This window comes from Podarcis tiliguerta (genome assembly GCF_965153285.1).
Source record: "Podarcis tiliguerta genome assembly, chromosome: 13".
In the NCBI taxonomy this organism is placed as follows: Eukaryota; Metazoa; Chordata; class Lepidosauria; order Squamata; family Lacertidae; genus Podarcis; species Podarcis tiliguerta.
Genome location: NC_139546.1, coordinates 27,526,833 through 27,543,769, shown reverse-complemented (window position 1 = coordinate 27,543,769; position 16,937 = coordinate 27,526,833). Strand labels below are relative to the sequence as shown.

Below are 16,937 nucleotides of genomic sequence, written 5' to 3'. Positions count from 1 at the left end.
TTGAACATGCACAAAGCTCACACAGGTTAGAACATGCCCAGTCATTCTTAGGCAATACTTCCGATTTGGTTACAAGGAGATTTACATGACAGGCATCCATCCCGTTTTTTGTGCTTGCTGCACGTTTATAGACTACTTCCTGTTAACCATTCATTTGCCATGCACTCCCCCTCACTATCCTAACCACAAGAAGACTGTTGTTTAAGTGGAGTTGTTGCACTAGGGCCAGGGCAATAGTGTGTTTTAATCCACTTAATTGCACAAACCCAAATTTTAATTGCACAAACCCAAATTTCTAGCATGTTTAAATGCACTTTGTTAAGCTAAATTCCTTCCATCACGTTCCACTGGGTGGGTGGGTGCTTCCCGTATGAGCTGCCAGGTTATGGTTTTTGAGGGTGCAAATGCCTGCCTTGGATCTATCCAGATAATAGGCTCACAAGCACATTATGGAGTAGTCCTGCAAACCGAGAATAAAAAAGGGTTGCCAAAGCACAACATCTAGGCACTGAACCACTCCAAGCTGCTGCAAGTGTGCATGCTTGTTTGGGGGTTTTTGCAAGTCAAAATCTTTACAGGGCAGGAAATGTAAAGGCTCTTCACTGTTTCCATTTACCTCCTGTAGCATTAAAGAAAAGGGAGGAGAGGCATGCAAGGAGCTGCTGGAGGCATACCACTCGTGTCTGCGGGCGCTGGGCATGGCCCACCAAGATCTAGAAGCCAACCCCTTGGTAAGATATTGTCCTATACAGCGCAAACAGTTGAAATGAAGGGGTGGGTGCTGAATTTAAAAGGTATAGAGACAATAGCAATACTCTGGACTCAGCAGTAAATGGGATGCATTAACTGCAGCACCTGGGACACAGGACTACCTGCCACCAAAGGAAGTCCCTGAGGTAGTAGCGGCTGTGGCAACAAGACCTAGGCTCTCCATTCCTAGCTCTTTTTCAAAAGTGGCCCTTCTGGGACATGTAGTTGTGGACCAGTTGTGGATACAGCATAGATGAGAGGCAGTATGAGGAATGGGGAATAACAACATATCAGCCCACCCTGGAGACTAGTACTGACACACACACCCTAAAGGGTGCCTGGGCATTTAACACAAGAGCCCCGGCTGGCAAAACCTTTAGCACATCAAAGCTTTTCCTCCCAAGATGACAAGATGGGAGGAAGCTCCACGTGCTGGATTTCTGCTAGTCAGAGGAGCCTTGCCAAACAAGAGTGAGCAGCCATAGGCTAGGGGGAAGCTTGCAGTCAGCAATACTAAGGTAAAGGTAAAAGTTCATGACCCCTGGATGGTTAAATCCAGTCTAACTTGATTATGGGGTTGCTGCGCTCAGCTCACTTCAGGCTGAGGAAGCCGGCGTTTGTCCGCAGCTTTCTGGGTCATGTGGCCAGCAGGACTAAACCGCTTCTGGCGCAATGGAACATCATGATGGAAGCCAGAGCGCACAGAAACGCCATTTCCCTTCCGGCTGCAGTGGTAACTATTTATCTACTTGCACTAGTATGCTTTCGAACTGCTAGGTTGGCAGGAGCAGGGACAGAGAAACGGGAGCTCACCCCATAGTGGGGATTCAAACTGCTGACCTTCCAATCAGCAAGCCCAAGAGGCTCAGTGGTTTAGACCACAGTGCCACCTTGCTATATCCATTCTTCACAGAAATTCTGACAGGTATAGAATAGGTAGGGGCTGGGAAAGAGAAAGAAGCTGGAGACTGTAATGCCGAGGGGAGGAACGCCCAGCTGTATCACCCTATGGTTTCCCTTCCTTATTCTTACAGCCGCCAAGTCACTGAGGGACCTGCTTGACTGAGTCTTCCGGCTCCCGGAAACTCCATGGCACTCAAGAAGCAAAGTTCCAGGGTGGAGACTGCGCAGAGCTGGAGGAGACGCTCCCTGGAGCCGCTGGAGCAAGGGCTCCCAAGTGCAATAAAGCCCTTTTATTTTACACAGGCTGGGCCTGCATTAGTTACCGAGTCGTTGCTCTTTAATCCACCCACATCAGGGTGCTCCTGGCCCACCTTGAAATCCTTGCCTCCCCCAGGAGGTTGTTGACCCTGCCTTTGCTGTATCTGCTTCGAATATGTATCATTTATATCTAGCACCTTAAAAGAAAAGTTTGAAAAAGCGCTTTATGATCCTTTCTTGCCTCAAGTGCCCGCTGAGCCAGCCCCGAAAGAGGTCCATTTCTACTTCTCCTCATTGCTGTCGCCACAACCAATCCTAGACATCACACATGCAGACAGTCCTTTGCATCCAGATCTCAGAAGACATTTCAACTAAACTTCTGGGGCAACCCAGTAAGAAAACGAAAAGAAAAGGGGAACTGTCTCTGTGGACCTTGGTTCAACAGGCTTGATGCAGCCTGCAGAAGTTAAGTGCCCATATAATCCAAGAAAATGGGCAGCTCTTTTTCCAGTAAAATGTGGTGCAAATATTAGAAACTCAGTCCATCTCTAAGTTTCCTTTACTTTCCGGGGTTCTTCAGTCCAGCCCCAACCAGCCATTTTAGCAAGGAAACATCAGGCCCAATTGCATACACTGATGCTGCACACAATATTGTGTTGACCTGGAAGGGGGCGTAAAAGGATATTTCACAGTGCACTCCCTCAGCTTTGAAGGGATCGTTCTCTTGCCTGTATCCAGGCCACTCACTATGGCCCAGTCTGGGAGGCAACTGAGCCCACATGGCTGCTTTGCACACTGATCTCAAGGATAGGAAGACATCAGCTCCTTCCTCCACCTACAGCATGCTGCAAACGTAACTTCTCTCGGGGCCACTGCAGCCTAGGATTGTGTAGGATTTGGGCATTCGTGTTTCATAGTGTAAGACTTGCCCATGCAGATTCTTACATTTGTGGCTCAAGATACTAGCAACATCCCTTCTACCAGTGTGGCACAAAGATTTCAAAACTGGGTTCGCACTCTTGCTTACTAGCAGAACTTATCGCACCTCAGAATCTGGATCCTATCACAGAACTCGCAAAGTCTGATTCACAAGGACATGAATAAATAAGTAGAAAGACAAACACAAATCAGACAAGTTAGAAACCTGCCCTATCTGATCCAGACCCACTCTCAGGATTGCTCCAAAAGCTTTATGTGACGTCCAGGCTTTTCTTCTTAGTTGCCTCTTGCAAATTTTCATGTTTGCAGAATACTTTCCAGCCTCTCCAATTCGAAAGACAATCAGGGTGCCACAATATTCCAGTCACACCATAGCTGAAGTTGGTGGCACAGGGCCCTGCTAAACATTCAAGAGTGCTGCATTTCAACCCATGTTGTCCGTTTTGAGAATTTCAAGGTGATGGGCAGGCCAGGTAGAGTGGAACTTGGCGGCTGCTCCACAACCAGTGTCTGTGGTCATGTTTAAGAGGCAAGCAAACAGTCAACACACTAAACCAGGGGCAAGGAACCTTTCGCTTTCCAGATGTTGCCAAACTACAACTCCCTTCACCCCAGCCACTAGCCCTGCTTGGTGGGGCTGATGGGAGCTGTGGCTCAACAAAACCTGGAGGGCCAAAACTCTCTACGCCTGCACTAAAACCTACAATAATCCCCTTCATGCAACACCTATGTACACTTCTCCAAAAGTCACGGGTTGTGTCAGAAAGCCAGATACACACCGACAGCAGTGCCGAGACCAGGCATAGGCAAACTCGGCCCTCCAGATGTTTTGGGACTACAACTCCCATCATCCTTAGCTAACAGGACCAGTGGTCAGGGATGATGGGAATTGTAGTCTCAAAACATCTGGAGGGCCGAGTTTGCCTATGCCTGACCGAGACTATTGGGCCTCCCAGCTCTGACACTCCACCATGGGAGCAAGAGCAGACGCCACAGGAACGTTCAATACAAATCTACAACCTTTATTACAAGAGACAGACAGACGCAATGGCAACGCCCACCTGAGGCCAGGGAGCAGGGCTGTATATAAAGCTTTTAAGCCAGGAAAAGTGCCGGAGTGTCTCTCGCCCCGTTCGCGGGAGCAGGACGTTATCAGCCAAGGTGCTGCCTGGTGCTTCTCTTCTCGTCTCACCGTCACCACCAAAGGGGGGGGGGATTATTATCAGGGACTGGGCAGGGGTTACAGTAGGGGATGCCAAACACACCTTCCCCCACCATTCAGAAGAGAGCTCATCCGAGTCTCCAAACCACCCAGGCTTGTGGAATGGAGGCTCTGACAAGATACAGGAAAAAGAAAACCCTTTGCCTCCATGACCTCACCTAGTGATGCTTAAAGTCCTTTTAAAAAAAAAAGGAAAGGGAGGGGGAGCAAGAGCACTAGACAGCTCCATGGAACCCATTCCCACCCCTCATGCTGCCCACAGCCACACCCCTCAGGAGCCCGTGAGGCCCTGCTCCCTGCCGCAGCAGAAGTCATCCCAACGCCAGGAGGGTTTCAAAGAGCCAGGTAACGGCGGAGGGAGGAGAGCCAAGCTCTGTGCCCACTAGTCCCGCCGCAGGTTCTTGAGGCGCTCCTCCAGGTCGGCATCTGCATCGGCGAGAGCTGCAGAGGAGGCTTCGGCTTTCTTCCCTGCCGCCACGCTCAGAGAACCGCCGGTCGAAGGCAGGTCTGGAAGGGAGAAGAGGAAAGTCTGAGGTGGCAGAAGGGACGCCCTTCCCCGCCCTTCCCCCAGTTCTCGCCACACCCTTAGCACCCACCCCACACCCACTAAGGACCCTGGACGGTGGGTAGAACTACATATGCATGCAAGAGATGTCGGTCACAACCACTCCCTACATTACCTCTTCTACCACTTTAACAATCAGGGCTTCCTCCAAAGGATCCTAAGATAAGAACTGTAGTTCGTAAAAGTATGGAGAGTTGTCAGAGCAACCTTAAACTACAGTTCCCAGGATTCATTGGGGGAAGCCATGACCGCTAAGGTAGTATAAGTGGCTTTGAATTTATGGTGCAGCTCAACAACACCTGGAGGGTGTTAAAGACTCTTAAGTCTTTAACCTTTACCTTCTTTCATTTCTAATGTACATTGTTTCATTTCCTTACTATGTTTCAGTCTGTGTCCCTTCTGGGTTCTACAACACTAACAGGGTGTTTTTTTTAAGCCAGGGATGAGGAACTTGCAGCCCTCTAGGTATTGCAGCCCTGTATATCAAAGTTTTTAATGTGTGATGTTTTATTGTTTTTAATATTTTGTTGGGAGCTGCCCAGAGTGGCCGGGGCAACGCAGTCTGATGGGTGGCATATATATAATAAAACTGCTGTTGTTGTTGAACTACAACACCCACCATCCCTGTATCTGGAGGGCAAGAGGTTACCCATCCATGATTTAAGAGGTAAATAATGAGGCTTGAAATCTTACTGGGCTAAACAAGAGAAATTTCACAACAGTCCAGTTTCTGATTGCTCAGACTTGGTATCCCTGCCTACCAGAACTTGTGCCTACCAGCATGTGGAACTGCACTGGTCTGAAAGGGCAATGTGAGTTGTGGCCTCTTGCCTTTGCCAAACTGTTCCTTCCACTCCTATGTTCACTATGCACAGATACTCACTGGATAGCTCATCCGTCAGCGTCAGACCTAACTCATCCAGCACCTGGGAGACAACAGCGTCACTGTGAATGGAAGGGTAAGAGAACATGAGACCTCAAGAGGACACCTAGAATCCTGAAACACCCACTAGTGGGCGGCAGGGACCAGGTTGACAACCCCTAGTTTAGAGTGCCAACCATATCGAGTGTCTTGTTTCTGTGAAAGGTTGAGCCAGTGTAGTGTAGTGGTTAAGAGCGGTAGTCTCGTAATCTGGGGAACCGGGTTCGATTCCCCACTCCTCCACATGCAGCTGCTGGGTGACCTTGGGCCAGTCACACTTCTTTGAAGTCGCTCAGCCCCACTCACCTCGCAGAGTGTTTGTTGTGGGGGAGGAAGGGAAAGGAGAATGTTAGCCGCTTTGAGACTCCTGAAGGGGAGTGAAAGGCGGGATATCAAATCCAAACTCTTCTTCCAAATCCAAAGATGCATCTGTGCCTACACATCCTGTTCGCCCTGCTCCCCTATCTGCCTTGCCCCCTGGAGCAACTGTTGGTGAAATTTTGGGTGAACTTATGTATTTTGTTTCATTGTGAACAGGGCTCCACTTGTTGTGCTATGCACAGAGGTAGTAGGGATACAGTAGCTGGGATTCTGCTGCTCCCAACCACCCTCAAATGTCTCATCCGCAGTCAGCCCATGTCCCTTGCATTTGAGTATTGCTCAGCTACGCACACAAATATACAAGCATACAATAAATTTGTGTGTGCGTGCACAGATGGGCAAAGAGTATATATTTCTCATGGATAATATCCCTATTGAGGAAGTTGCCCTTCAAGTGATGATGTCGTGGAGAAGGAAGCAAGGGTGCAACCAGGGGTACAACTCGCCCCACCCTCCCTTACATTCACAGTGGTCCTCCACAAGATAGAGGGTGACTGCTCTAGTACAGAGCCCTCTCTACTCATGCAGACACCTCATGCATTTCAGAACCTTGGAAAATCAGGGTTCTGGAACTCATAAGAAACCTACACAATAGAAAACAAGAGTTCTAGAATGCACAGCTTCTAGAAGAGAAAACAGAGTTCTAGAATGCACAAAGTAAAGCAGTTGCCCTCTAACTGATGATGGCCAGAAATGAAACAGAAGGAGAAAGACAAGTAGGCTCATCCCCACTTCCTTCTCCATTTGATTAACATGCCACAGATGATCTGAATGATCTCAAACTCATTCTGTTGTTCCCTTCAATGTTCACCATTCAATGATGGTGGAAGCAGCACCAATAACCTCTCTCTCAATTACCACATGCACACACCCTTTGCAGGAACCTCATCAAGAAATCAGAGTGGGCAAGCCCAGATTTCATAGACGTTTAGCAGGAATTCTGGTGTGGAAGCTGCTGCCTTCATGTGACCAAGGAGAAGCGTCATTCCAAAACCTAAGCTACCTACAGAAGTTAAGAGCTAAGCAGCAATGGGGACACAGAGGCGCCCACTCCCCACTGTCTTTGCTTGTGGACCCATAACTGTCCCCCATTGTATACACACCTTTCTTCTTCATCTTCTTCATCTCCCATGGCATCATCAATGGCATCATTCATCATCTCCTCCTTCATGTCCATGATCTCTGACTGTTTCTCAAACTCCATCATGATCTTCTGGATTTGGGGCAACTTGAGCTGAAAGAAACCCATGAAGCCTGTTGTTCCAGCATCCCAGAAAGAGACAGAGGCAGCCATCTGTCTTCCACACAGGTGGAAGCCGTAGTAGGTTTAAGAACTTGTAGGACCACTATCACATCACTAAATATGGAAAGCTGTCTTTCTTACCAAGAAAGAGGCAGATTGAATTTTCATTTCTAAAGAAGCAATAATTAGAGACAACAGAAAGAACAGCCCAGAACTCCTTACATCCAGTCTGGTGAATCCTCCCTTAGTGCAAACAAGTCAGCTGCTCCAGATGCTGTTGTTGTCTGGGAGAAGCTAAGGTCAAAACTGAGGAAAGAAGAACTGTGCCCCATCTAGGTCATTAGTAACATCTTTTCCCATCCTTTGAAGATTCAGGGGCTTTTGAAAAAGGCCTGTCCACTTGTTGTTTTCTGCTTAGGCACCCACAGCCGATTCTCACCCTTGACATCCTCCCATCGTGTGTCCACCAAGGACACCCCATTTTAAGAAAGCCTGTCTTACTGCACATCCTGTTGCAAGAAACAGAGAGCTGTCTTTTCTCAGGCCAGACTATTTGTCCATATAGTCAAATATTGTCTACTCTATCAGCAGCTCCCCCAGGGTGTCAGGAAGAGAGGCCTTTCCCATTCTCTGCTACCTGGGATCCTTTATGCTGGAAATACCAAAGAGGGAACATGGCACCTTCTGCATGCAAAGAAGGTGCTCCAGAACCAGGCTATGTGCCCTCAAGTGGACTTTCTCTCTCTCTCTCTCTCCTGGCACTGCAGACCCCTAGCTGGACTGGCTTGGAGACAACCCACCTGTCTGTTCATAGTAGCCATGGCTTTGGTGACACCTTTCATTGCTTGAGCCATGGAGTTGTTAGACTTGAGGGTCTGTATCTTGAGGGACACTGCCTGGATATTAGCTCGCATCATGATGAACTTCTTGACGTAGCGCCTTGTCCTCACCAGGTCTTTCGCCATGATCTTCACTGCATCCTGGGGTTAGAGAAACAAGTTAGAGATGGAGATAAGGGTTGCCCTCCGATGGCACATCTGCGCTTCCAAGCTCACCATCTGCCCCTGTTTAGCCATCTTCTTGATGTCAGCAATTATTTTCTTCTCTTGGGTTTCCAACTTCTGCCGTTCTCGGTCCAGCTCTCGCATGGCACGGTTCAGAGCCCGTTGGTTTTGCCGGAGCATCTCTTCCGGGGTTTTCCGGCGTCCAAACAGCATATCCATTGTGGCAGAAGATGAGTCAGCCTACAATTATCAAGGCAGAGAGTCAAATGATGAGAGACTTGAGACAGATACATACATCTATCCTTATGAAGTGCTTTGTGGTAAGAGCGAAAGTGAACTCTGACCGCTAGATGGCCACTAAAAAGAGGAATAATGGGTTATGAGGGGAACGACTACCAGAGCCTAATGATAAACATATTACACTGGGCACTGCTTTGATCATGCTTTGCTAACAGGCTTGAGTCAACAGCAGCTTACTAACCCGTTTTTGACCCCCGTTTTTGACCCGTTTCAGTTTTTGGGGTTGCTGTCATTTACTGCTTACCAATACTCAATATAATAATGACGAAACACCTAAGCACCTGCTATGTAGAATTATTTTTAAATTTTATAAGCCACTCAGGCCATTGTCCTACAGGGTGAAATCTTCCAATTAAAATAAAATAATAAATATCAGTTTGAATCAACCAATCATATTAACACTCTCCAAAGCTCGCATCCCAGCACCAGCTCTCTGCTGCTGTGCGCATATAATAGAAACTTCATGAATTGAGTGAAGGGGCGTGGAATGAAAGAACCAAAGAAACAGAATGTAACTTCTAGAAAGCAAGCAGAAAAATAAAAAGGGAACACTCTTCTAGGCATGAGCAGATGCCCAGTATCAGCCAGCCTTACCCGGTTCCAAAGCACAATCTGATGTTTTGAACAGCCACTGGCAGCATACTGAACTTCTGGAGTAAAGCACAGGCATATTTTTGAGCAACCTTCTGTCTGCCATAGGCTGTAGACTACTAACTCAAGGTTAGTGGCAGAGCCCAAGAAACAGCCTGTGTGACATCACAATGCTAGCATCACAATGCTGCAGTTAGCTGGGCCAGAGGCCCACCAAGCAATATGAGGAAAATGAAAGGGAGAGGAGGGTCTATAAAAAGGCTTCCTCAAACTCTGCCCTCCAGATGTTTTGAGACTACAATTCCCATCATCCCTGACCACTGGGCCTGCTAGCTAGGGATCATGGGAATTGTAGGCCAATAACATCTTGAGGGCCAAGTTTGAGGAAGCCTGGTCTATAACAAATGTTCAGAAAGATCCCTATGCCTACCCTTACAAAAGTCTATTGGTGGTAAATCCCATAACATGGTTCATGCACCAAACATATCTAAGAAACCACTACCCTCTGACCTCCATGATTATCCAAAAGTTTCTTTTGTAACCCGCAGCTAGTTACAAAAAAAAATCCCCTGAAGGTTTACTGGTAGCTGAATCATTGTGTATTTTGGTAGTAAGCTGTGAAATAACTTTAGTTGAGCAGAGTCTTACCAAGGTTAAAATGTAGGATGTCCTTTTAATGTGTTATTCAACTTTATTATTTTAACTGGCTACCACACACAACACGGCATGGCCCTCCACTGTGTCTCTTTGCCACTCTCTAGTATGACCAAGAGAGGTGTAAACCAAGGGGTGGAGCAAGGGAGGTAGGGGTTGGCTTCCTTAATGTCTACAGACACATGCCACAATCGGGGAAAGTCCAGGGCAAATTCGGCAGTAGAGATTTGGAGAGGAAAGGAAACAAGGTATCTCAGAGGCAAACTGTACACACACCACACCCTCCTTTACTTCTTTCTCCCTTCTTTCTGTGTGTGACTTCTGTCAGTCTACTGTTACCTGCAGATCAGAGTGATACAAATCCAAAATGAATACATACCTAAACAGAATGACAGGGGCACAGGACTGATGCTGCCAAAGAGACAAGCCAGGCATGGAAGAGTGTCACTTGGCAACCAGCCTGGAGATCTCCATCTCTTTCATACTCATACAGAGCTTCTGTATTAGCATCACATTCATATAGACTGCTTAAGTAACAAAAAGTAATTACCCTGTAAAGCATTTTTGGCTCTGAATGCGATTCTTCGATTATTAAAGGAGAGGGACAAGGGGATGAAGGTTAAGCCCTATTAATGACTCTAATATAAAAATATAAAAGAAAACCCATAAATAAGACCTGGAAGGCATTTTGAAGTGTTTATGTTGAGCTTATAACTGCTACCACTTTCACGTACATTTATACACTAACGTGTCTCCCATTCAAGGATCAAAAGCAACTAAACTTCCTTATAAAAGCTACCCAAGAGACGATTCTCCCAGAATAGAAACAGGAGTGAAAGCAGACAATGATTCCGACAGGCATGAAACCTGGCCAATGAGTTCCTGTCATTAAGCTCCACTGAGACCATCAACAGACTGACAGAACTCTCCTGTTCAGTATTTTATGCTGTCGGGTGGAGGGAGGTTGGTCGATACTAGGGGTGGAGGAACTCAGGACTGAGGCCCAAATGTGGCCCCTAGGGCATCTCTAGCTGGCCCTAAGGACCATCACCAGGCCACAGCTCCTCCACAGCCCAAGATCACAAATACCAACTTTCCTGGCCATATTTTACACCTTCCATGAGTGTTTTCACCTTACTGGAATGTGTCCTTGATCTCTGATAATGCCTCATGCTTGCCAAGATGAAGGACAGATAGGAGCATGTGTAGATAATAGCCTACTGTACAAAGGTAAACTTTACTTCTGTTGCTCTGACCAGTTTAGCCTCTGACCTCACCCATCACTAATTGCACACACCCCCAGTCTGAAAAAGCTTCTGCACCCTGATCCACACACTCTTTACTGTAATACCACACTTATTTGTTTGTTTGTTCATTTGTTTATTGCATTTATATGTTGTCTTTCTGCCATGGCACCCAAAGCATGCAATACCAAAAAAATAAATAAAAGGCTTATGGTAGACTATCTGATCACCACAAAGAAAGCTGCCAAGGCAGCTCAACAGAGGGCGACAGCATCTACGAGATTTGACTGTAGGTAATCTATAAAATCTACATTGCGAGGCAAGTGATAAACTCCTAGCGAGGGAGAGAGAGGAGAGTAAAAAGGAAAAAGGCAACACTGTAAAATAATTACTGAATGTCAACTCATAGGATAATGTGGTGAGATTTACCGGCCTGAAAGGAGGGGCATTTGCTAAATTTTACTTTGTGTGACTCTGGGACAACCAGAAAAGTTATATCGAGGGCCTTCTCGGTAGTGGCGCCCACCCTGTGGAATACCCTCCCATCAGATGTCAATGAAATAAACAACTATCTGACATTTAAAAGTCATCTGAAGGCAGCTGTGTTTAGGGAAGTTTTTAATGACTGATGTTTTAATGTATTTTTAATCTTTTGTTGGAAGCCGCCCAGAATGGCTGGGGAAACCTAGCAAGATAGGCAGGGGTATAAATAATATATTATTTTTTTAATTTATTTTTCCATCGTAAATCTCTCTCTCTCACTCACACACACACACACCATTACATATAATTATACTATAATATACTATGTTAATACAACAGGAAATAAACGAGGGTGGGGAAGAAGAGCCCCACATAAGGTACCCAATCTTCTCACTTAAATCCTAAATCCACCAGCTGCCCCACACCCGACACCATCAGCACAGCTCCCCTCTCCCCGACCCCTGCGGGCTTTCCCAATCCCCCTCCCGGAAAAGGACAGGACACCCCCTCCCCATAATAACCCAGAAAAAGGGAAGCAGCCCCTTACCCAACAGCAACAACAAAAGCAGCAGCAGCCTCAGTCCCCTCCTTTCCAGTCCTTGTTATTTCTTCCCCTTCTTCTTCCGCCTTGTCCGAGTTTACGTCATAGGGCGGGGTTCTCGCGTCAGGATCACGCGGAGGGAGGGCGGAAGAGGAAGCCGGACAGCGGAGGAACCATAGACACAGAGGAAGCCGGATATCGGAGGAACCATAGACACAGAGGGAAGGGAAAGGCTAGAGAGTCAAACACAGCCCGCCGTTTTCTAATAGAGCCTGTTATCGCGCCAGAGTTAGAAAAGTGTAGAGAAGGCAATCTCACTATTTTCCTTTATCCTTTCCGGGTTCCCATCGAGAAACCATATTTAAATATTCCCCAGATTTACTTATTTTTAGGGAGAGTGCGGCCGGAAGTGAGGGTTGTCTATATGGCAGAACAATGGAACAATGTGGCGATAGCGCCACATACAGGAATTCGTCCTCTTTCAGTTGAGGGGGGGGGAATGTTTTAAAAAAATTAATCTCTGCATTGGTATCAATGAATAGCTTCGAGGCGAAGGGAGTTAAATGTGGGTTCTGTGTTTACTCGGAAATCCCGTTCAGATAATGAAAAAGGTCGATCTATTGTTCCCTCTCCCGAATGGCCTCGTGGAAATGCTCGGGACAAGCGTCTAGACGCTAGAGATTAAGAAAGGAACATGTTTTACCGTGCAAAAACGTGCTTACAAGGGCGAGGGGTCTAAGACCCTCCAGCCTAGATGTTGTTGGACTTTAGTTCCCATCAGCCCTAGCCTGCGTGGAGAATTCATGGCTCAGGGTGCCCCAACTCCCTGCATTATTATTATTTATCAAATGTGCATACCACCTGTCATCCACTGATCTCAGGGCAATTCACAGCATAAAAAATACAAGATGAAAATGAAAAATTCATAATAGGAGCAACAAGAACAAAGCCAACCCCTTGAGATTAATCTGCTATAATAGCGGAGTCGATATCCTGGTGGATACAAGTGTTTTTTTTATCCATAATGCTTTGCAAACAAGTCACAGTGAGCTACCCTCTGTTCCACCACCTCCTTCTGGCCAGGCTGTAAAAGGCCTCACACTACCTGGGGAAGTTCTGGATGGTATAGCGAGAATGCAATCTTCTTTGCTGCCTTCACTGCCACTAGGTCCTGAGCCACCCCAAAGCCAGTAGTCTGGGAGCCCTCAACACCGCCTGAGACCAGCTCTGTCATGGAGACTGCTGGGCAGCAAGGTGGGAGGTAAACCAGCAGAATCCTTTTGGTGTTGTTTTTCTAGACCAACACGTTATGTTTGTCATTTCTGTAATGTGATTCATGCTATGCAACTGTGTGCTGGGATCCAAAGGAAGTCTGGCTTTCACAAATGCTACAAATGTTTCTGCAGTTGTTTGGGGAAGTCTGAAAGCAAAGTCCTAGCAAACCACACCTCAAGACCCGCTGTCAGTCAGAGTAGGCAGTGGTGCTTTAGAGGGACAAAAAAACCTGAGGGCAGCTCCCTATGCACAAGCTTGGTATCATACAAACGCCACTGAATTAATTCAAGGGATTCGTGATATGCACAAGCAGTGGCAGGTTACATACAGGCACAACAAATGCTTTTGTTGGTGTGTATAGTAATTAACCACACTGAATATTCGGTGTAAGGGATGATTTAAGAGCTGCCCTGCCAAATCAGACAAAGGGTCCCATCCAGCCGAGAACACAATTTCCTACAGTGTTGAGCCAGATGTTTATTGGAAGAGCAGGACCTAAATGCATCAGCCCTCCCTTCTGGTACACCCCCCTCCATGTGTCCTAAAGACACAGCACAAAAGGATAGCGGACCAATGACAGTGGAAGGAAAGGGAGGGTAATAAGAAGCTAGAAAGACTCCCTTTTGAGATGCAGCTGCAAAAAGCACCTAAAAATTTATGGAGCATTATTTTAACCACAGACTGTTGTTTTTAATGCCTGCAATTTGGGACAGCTTGATAATAAAAGATGTGTTCCATTATCACATTGCCTAGTAGCTATTGAAATTTCAGTGCCAGATGGAGCTGAGCATACATTTCAGCCCTCAAACAATCCTTTTTCAGGGTTATAGCCTAGGGAAACCAATTTTCATAAGCCCTCTTCTCCCCACCCCTCAGCTCCTTTGAACTCTTAACATTTTCAGTCTGCATGGTGCTGTGCATTGGTTATGTCTCAGTTCGTTCCTGTGGGCTAGATTACTGCTTGGAAGTATTCAGACAGACTGCTCACTGGGGAAAGAAGATGCAGCCAAGAATTCTAGCTGCTAACCCCATGTTCCATTGGTAGACTCACTACCTCCCAGTCAACAACCAAGAAAATAGGATGAAAGATTACACTATCACCAAAAATGAGACTTATATCAATTGAAACAAAATCATCAACATTCTAAGGCAAGTTGAGAAATTCAGAGGACCTCAGGTAATCACAAAAATCAGCGCCACAAAGCACTAAGTTTCTAACAGGCTTATTCTATGCACATGAACCACTATGATGAGTGATGTTTCATTGTGCTATCTAACCTAGGCAGACCCCAGAGGGTTGCAGTTTCTATTCCATAAATAGCATGTTGTCAGACTTGGTCGGTGGTTTGCTGTTGTTTCCAAGAGCAGCATTTAAAGACAAGGATCAGAAAGTCAGCCAGGGAGCTACTGCAGAAAAGATTTCCTACTAGCAAAGGCTCTTCAAATATTTACCACCTTTTATTCATTCTCTACCTTCACACGTCTTGAGCATACACCAACTCCCTACTAAACAGTTTACTGGCACTGTAAACTCAGTGTTTTTCAGAATCAACCAACAAGGTTGCAGGCTGTAATTTTTATGCAAAAAAACCAGCATCACCCACCTTGCACTGCCAGTGTTTACTTATTGCAGCAGAACAGATCACATCCTCCCCGTTCATGTATTCCTAGAAGGCACACGTTTCACAGCATAGTAACCTGGATTACTTGAAACCATCACAAAGATGGCAACTCTCTCAAACTGAAAAACTAAACTTCCTAAATAGAAAGATCTTGTGGAAAGAGAATGGTGTCACCAAACAAGGATTACTTAGGGTGAAATTTCAGCTCCTCATTCAGTCCCCATAGCAGTGGTCACCAAGTCAGGCTTGCTCAGAGGGTCATGATGCTGTGAATGCAGATGTCCAGAAACACATGCAGAGATTTCTACAACAGCTGTCACAGTTGTCCATGTGTTAGTGCATGGGGGGGGGGGGAGAGATGTCAGCCAGAACTGTCTCCAGCAAGATCATAAGAAACTGAGATCAGCTAGGCAAAAATACAGAACACCAAAAAGCCGGTGGCCAGCATGGGGCTATTTTCTCCCCATATCCAAGCAATCACAAACCAGAATTGACAAACTAGGCTTGATAAATAACTAGGGGGAGGACAAGTGGGGTGGACTAACATCAGAAATGTTAGTCTTGCCAAGGGGTGCCTAAGCTACACGGCCAATCAGTCCAAGGCAGAATGGTCAATGGTCAGGGATCAGAGTTGCCATCTCTGGTATACCACAGCTACTTATCATTCTAGAGCTCTTGCCAATGCACCCAAGATGTTTTAACAGTATAAGGCACACAAAGAGCATAAAGATAACTGCTTAGAGTCTGTTTGTCATTCTTTCTTTGGGAGGGGGGGAGATTTGGACCCCAAATTTCCAATTCCTGCACAAAACACTCAGGCCATATTCAGTCTCAACACTTGGGAGTTGCTTTATAATTTCTGTCCAGACTTTTGATTGACAGGAATGAATAGCACACACTAGGGAACATGCAGTTCCTTTACCTGCAAATAAAATTCTCACGTCCTCAATTTCTGAATGAATCAACCTAAGACTGCCAAATGTTTTTATCTTTGGTTGTATTCACCATAGCACGTTCCTGCTAAAATGTCCCAAGCATACCAGCCACACTTCAACGGGAGTGGTTGAAGCAAAAAGTAGTGCTTGCAAGTATCCCAATGCAGGAAACAGCACCCAAGAATTCAGAATAACTACTCCAGGAATCTCCACAGAAAATATGAGCAGAACTCCTTTTTACATGCAGATTCCTTCATAATCTTTCACTGAAACCAGCACCAAGAAGAGTAGTTACATTGCAACTGCACTTTGCATAGCTGCACCAAAGTAGCTGATCTGAAATTCTCATAGCAGAATCAAATCAGACTTCACGACACTCATCCCTAGACTACACTTGGGAAAGTGTTTGTATCTGTAAAATGGGAAGTAGGGAGAACATTGTGGTCACTGTGCAAAATGGTTAACAGCAAAGCAGTTTCAAGTATGCAATAAGCCCCACTCAATACAAAACTTGCTTCTGTGTAAATATGCAAAGAATTGTGGTCACAACGCTCTATGTAGACAAATGCAAAGCGTACACACACTTCTCAGCTGTGTATCATGCAACAACTGAGGGCCAGATCCAATGCAAGGAGCTTTGAGCACTGACGTTCTGCAAGCAGCAGCGCAAGACATACCACACAAAGCTTAACTGTCAGAGTAGAAGTGTTTGCACTAGGAATCACACATCTTTTGCGGGACACTTGGATTTGGCTGTTGCGCTATGCCAAGAGCAAGGCTCTTGCTGGCAGAATGGCTGTTGACTGAGCAGACTGACACAATTAGGCATCGCCCTGAATCTCGCTCATAGAGACCCAACCCTTGATTTGCTTTTAATTTTTGAAGGTGCCCTAAAGCAGAACTGAACCAAGTCTTCAAAGGAATAAAATAAGGTGGGGATGTGAAGTTTTTCGCAAAAGGTATTGTTTCTTTAGCCCCTCTTGGGCACACACGTCCAACTCTCCCCCCCTTCCTTGGATCATCTCCGGTTTCCAGCAATGGAAGAAGCACACAGGATCTGCTTGTCTCAGTGGATGGCACATGGGGGGGGGCTGAAGAAAACTGC

The 16,937-nt window shown here is 46.2% G+C and overlaps 1 protein-coding gene across 2 annotated transcripts; it reads right to left on the bottom strand.

The window, feature by feature from the left end:
• Positions 1–3,851: 3,851 nt before the first annotated feature.
• Positions 3,852–16,888, bottom strand: CHMP2A (charged multivesicular body protein 2A). Of its 2 annotated transcripts, none has more exons than XM_083411269.1 (6): positions 12,007–16,888; positions 8,239–8,427; positions 7,984–8,163; positions 7,044–7,174; positions 5,521–5,582; positions 3,852–4,579 (listed from the first exon to the last, which is right to left on the bottom strand). In XM_083411269.1, the coding sequence occupies exons 2-6, from the start codon at positions 8,404–8,406 to the stop codon at positions 4,455–4,457; spliced, it is 666 nt and encodes a 221-aa protein (XP_083267395.1). In that variant the 5' UTR covers positions 8,407–8,427; positions 12,007–16,888; the 3' UTR covers positions 3,852–4,454. The 2 variants fall into 2 exon arrangements, with proteins under 2 accessions (XP_083267395.1, XP_083267396.1); XM_083411270.1 differs by lacking the exon at positions 12,007–16,888 and adding an exon at positions 9,082–9,222.
• Between the last annotated feature and the right edge of the window lie 49 nt (positions 16,889–16,937).

Coding starts and splice junctions, on each gene's coding strand:
- CHMP2A (XM_083411269.1), bottom strand. CDS start 8,406: ATGGATATGCTGTTTGGACGCCGGAAAACCCCGGAAGAGATGCTCCGG. Junction 7,175..7,983: donor TGGCTACTATGAACAGACAG/GTGGGTTGTCTC, acceptor GGTTTCTTTCAG/CTCAAGTTGCCCCAAATCCA. Junction 4,580..5,520: donor GCTGACGGATGAGCTATCCA/GTGAGTATCTGT, acceptor TCTCCCTTCCAG/ACCTGCCTTCGACCGGCGGT.